At 54.1% G+C, this 4,479-nt stretch overlaps 1 protein-coding gene across 2 annotated transcripts in view; it reads left to right on the forward strand.

Moving 5' to 3' along the window:
- Positions 1 to 233: 233 nt before the first annotated feature.
- The window catches only part of Foxo1 (forkhead box O1), an 80,321-nt gene continuing 76,075 nt past the window's right edge, over positions 234 to 4,479 (forward strand). Inside the window, exon 1 of one of the 2 annotated variants that reach the window (XM_021195620.1) lies at positions 234 to 1,318. In XM_021195620.1, the coding sequence (XP_021051279.1) occupies positions 701 to 1,318 (618 nt within the window). In that variant the 5' untranslated portion in view covers positions 234 to 700. The remainder of the gene's footprint in view (positions 1,319 to 4,479) is intronic. The other variant, XM_029537514.1, reaches the window with a different exon arrangement.

Here is a 4,479-nt window from a genome sequence, read left to right on the forward strand (position 1 = left end):
ACGCCAGAGACTCAGAAACACTGGAGAGTTAATAATAATAATAACGGAGATTGGAAGAAAAAAATAAAAAATTAAAAAAAAAAAAAAAGTGTGTGTGAGAAAGAAAAACACCCCACCGCCCCCCACCAACCTACTGCCGCCTCCCGTGGGAGGGCAGCTCCCGCCCAGGCCCGCGTTCATTGGCCGCCTCGGCGGAGACTTCGCGCGTCCATTGGCCGCGCAGCCCGTCAGTCAGGGGCGGGGCGGCGCGCGCGCCGCCGCGGGCGGGGAGCCGCTGCCGATCCCGTAAGACGGGAGGCTGCGGAGTCGCTGCAGTCCCCGCCGCCGCCACATTCAACAGGCAGCAGCGCCGCTGTCGCGCGGCCGCGGGGGAGCTAGAGCGGCCCGCGGCGTCCGCCCGTCTGCCTTTGGCGTCCGCGGCCCTGTCAGCGGGAGCGCGGTGCCCGAGCTGCCGGGCTCCGCGGCCTGGTCGGTGCCCGGTCCGAGGCACGACCTCGGAGGCTCCTTAGGCACCGGTGACCCAGCGAAGTTAAGTTCTGGGCGCGTCCGTCCGCTGCGCCCCGCCGCGCCTGGCTCCGGCGTGCGTCCTCCGTCCGCGGCTCCCCAATCTCGGAGCGACACTCAGGTCGCCCGCTCCGCGCCCCCCGGTGCCCGCGGCTCCCGGGACTTCTCTGCTGGTGGGGGAGGGGCGGGGGGCACCATGGCCGAAGCGCCCCAGGTCGTGGAGACCGACCCGGACTTCGAGCCGCTGCCCCGGCAGCGCTCCTGTACCTGGCCGCTGCCCAGGCCGGAGTTTAACCAGTCCAACTCGACCACCTCCAGCCCGGCGCCGTCGGGCGGCGCGGCCGCCAACCCCGACGCCGCGGCGAGCCTGGCCTCGGCGTCCGCTGTCAGCACCGACTTTATGAGCAACCTGAGCCTGCTGGAGGAGAGTGAGGACTTCGCGCGGGCGCCGGGCTGCGTGGCCGTGGCGGCCGCGGCTGCGGCCAGCAGGGGCCTGTGCGGGGACTTCCAGGGCCCCGAGGCGGGTTGCGTGCACCCGGCGCCGCCACAGCCCCCACCGACCGGGCCGCTGTCGCAGCCCCCACCGGTGCCTCCCTCCGCGGCGGCCGCGGGGCCACTCGCGGGACAGCCGCGCAAGACCAGCTCGTCGCGCCGCAACGCGTGGGGCAACCTGTCGTACGCCGACCTCATCACCAAGGCCATCGAGAGCTCGGCCGAGAAGAGGCTCACCCTGTCGCAGATCTACGAGTGGATGGTGAAGAGCGTGCCCTACTTCAAGGATAAGGGCGACAGCAACAGTTCGGCGGGCTGGAAGGTGAGCGGCCCTGGGGGATGGCGGGGACGTGTTGGGGCCGGCGGAGGGTCGGCCGTGTGGGTGTTCGGCGCCCGGAAATGATGGGCGCGCACGGAGAGAGCGGGCGAGAAATAGCAGGTGTGGCGGGGGCTTCCCCGAGACCCGGAGCCAAATTTGAACCAGGTGCAGGCGAGGGACTTCTAGAGGGACCCGGGCGGGGCTCCTTTGGGAACTTAAGTGAAATGGCAGCGCAGGCGTGAAAGTTAGCTAGTTGTTGGAGCGAGGGGTTCGCTTCGAAGGGCTCTCTCCACTTGACACTCGGGACCTGCGAGGGGGTCGGGCCACTCCTCCGCCCACACGCGCACCCACTCTCCCGACCCTCGGCCGCCAAGGTTTCCCCCGGACCCGACCGCGGAGGTGACGGGATCACTGGAGACATCCCCCACCCCCACGCGCACGCACGCGCGGGGCTCCCGCAGCTGGTTGGGATAGCCACCCGCGCAGCTGGCTGAGCGGTGTGCGGGCGGGCCAGCAGTTGCCGAAGGTTGCCTTGGCCGGGGCAAATTTGGTTTTATCTAAAGTGGCCTGAGCACTGAGCAGGTGGTCGAGCGTTCCCACTCACTGGGTATGGTTTCGGACATGGGCAAGTGGGTGGCCAAGGCTTTTAGGCTCTGGGCAATCTAAAGTTCAAGTGTGACCCTTGGCCGGGGCGGGAGCAGGCGAGGGAGGGAGGGACCGGGTGTACAGGAAGCTAGAACCTTTAAAGGGCCAGTGCCTCCAGGCTGGGAGGCCACACTTTTTGCACTCAAAGGCTTCCACAGTTGGGCTGGCTTGGGGAGGTGTGCGTTTAATTGAAAGCCGAGAGGCTACCGTGTGTGACCAGATCATGCATGAGCGTTGGGGAGTGATTTACCGTAAAGCATGGAGCTACCCACGACCACCGGCCAAGTCTGGGAGCCCTGAAGTGAGTATTTATTTGGTGGAAGTCTTAAGTGCTCACTTGGGGAGTTACAAAAGACCTTTTTGCCTGGAAGGAGGATTGGAGACTTATAAATTAGGTGTTTAAGGCCCTTGTTTACCTTTCGGAAGGTGGCNGGAGACAGGTGACTGACTCAGTGTGGACTGTGGCATCCCTGCCACTGGAGGATGGTATAAGGGCTAGGAGGAGAGAATCTTACCTAGAAGTCGCTCTGGAGGTGTGGCCGCCCCTGGCTGACAGTTTCTCAGAGTCACAGGTGGAACATATATCTCAAGAGTATCCAGTTTTCCCCCCTCTTGGCCTTGGCTGTATGGCAGAACAGAGATTAGCCTTTACTGCATGATTGTAATAGCAAGGTGGTTTCACATACTCNGTCATCCCTGTGGTTAAAGTCTCTAAAAGGTCAACTTACTCACTTCAGACGAAAGTTCTTGCAGTAAGAGCCAGGGGTGGTTTTATTTTCCCCACAGTGTGTTTTAAAGATACATACAAGAACTTACCCTTACGTGCAATATTACCAAGTGTTCCAAAATGCAAAATACCTACTTTTCAAATTCTAATTCACAAAATAGTGATTGTCTTTAAAATCCAATTTTACTTATTTAACAGTCGACTTTTAAGTACTTGAGTGCTTTANTTGATCATGGAGCTGTTACATAAAGCATTTGCCATTGAAAACAAAACAACAAAACAAAAAACCTCTTAAACGCTTTGGGCACCCAAAGTACAGTGTGTACTTAACCCATTCTTTCGTGTTCTTGGGAAGGGACACAACNGACCTGAGTTTATGGGAGTGCCTTGCTTTAAGGATGAAAGTGATGTTCGCGGGTGTTTTTGGTTTTGCCTTTCAGGCAGCATTGTGAAGATGCTCTTTAGAACTATGACTTGATTTTTAAAATTAATTCTTAGAAAAATAGGTTATGTCANAATATCTTTTTAGTTATTTTACTCCATTCTTCTAATTTCTTANTGTGAGTTTAATGATTTATGTATTAAATTGTTTTTCTTCTTGGCTTTGGAGAAGTGAGGACCCAGCCATTGCTACCTGAGCAGCAAGTAAGCTTTGGACCAGGGAGCTGGTCGCTGTGTTTGCAGAGGAGTGGATAGACGCTTGACAGAAGTCTGCCAGCTAAGCTAAACCATGGCAAGTAAGTGTGTGTGTTTTCAGTTTGAGTAAAGGGGTATTTTGAGAAGAAACCTGAACGGTTGTAACTCATAACTAGTCTTCTGGTTAACGTTTCATAAGAATGAGTACTGAGACTTGTTAAAACTAAGTTTCACTCTCAGATCTGAGAATTCATAAAGGAAGAAACTGTACTATGACTTACACTTGAAATCCTACAATGCAGAGCAACCAGAGCTTGACTGAGTATTAAGGGGTGACAGCTTTGGGGTAGGCTATATTTCCTGTAATCAGCTATTGAGAATTATTGATTAAACTGTGTTTCATGGTGGCCTTCTTAGGGCTTGCTCCAGGATTTGAAAGTCTTTTGCAAAGGACAGAGTAATTGGAAAGCTGTTAGTGTCCAGAATTTATTTTTAGAAAGTGGGATGTAGTTCAGTGGTAGGATGGTTTCCTAGCATGCAGGGTTCACTCCCTTAACACTGTATAATCAACAGGGTGTGGTGGTACATGCCATCGGTTGTAGCACAGATATACAGGGAAATGACATTTATTTGTATATATAGGTCCATCATTATGGAGAATAAATTAAAATTTTACAATTGGGGTTAGTGATACATGCCTGATATTATGAAACGTTGGAATTGGAGGCTAGAGGATTGTAAGTTGATCGGCATCCCAAAGATGTGAGCTACATGAGCTCTTGAGACAAAAACAAGAGCAAACAAAAGACAAGAAAATGAAAGAAAAAACAAAACCTTTCAATGTTTAAAGAAGTGTTGAGCAGGTACCTTTCCTGTTTTTGGACATGGTATCTAACATTTGTCTTAAATTGATAGCGTGAGCACACATTTGTCCACTGGTATGCATGCATATGTGTTGGGGGTCTAGTGGGTCTCTTACTGTGACAGATTTGGTCAAACTCTTGAGGTGAGCTCCGGGGATCTGTCCCCCTTGTAAAGCATACAGCTTTTATGTTGGCGCATGAAACCAGAGCTCAGGCTCTCAAGCTCCTGAGNCAAATGCTTATTGACTGAGCTGTCTCTCCAGTCTCCTAATTTCAGTTTGATTTTGGCTACA

Source organism: Mus pahari, chromosome 4, assembly GCF_900095145.1.
Source record: "Mus pahari chromosome 4, PAHARI_EIJ_v1.1, whole genome shotgun sequence".
In the NCBI taxonomy this organism is placed as follows: domain Eukaryota; kingdom Metazoa; phylum Chordata; class Mammalia; order Rodentia; family Muridae; genus Mus; species Mus pahari.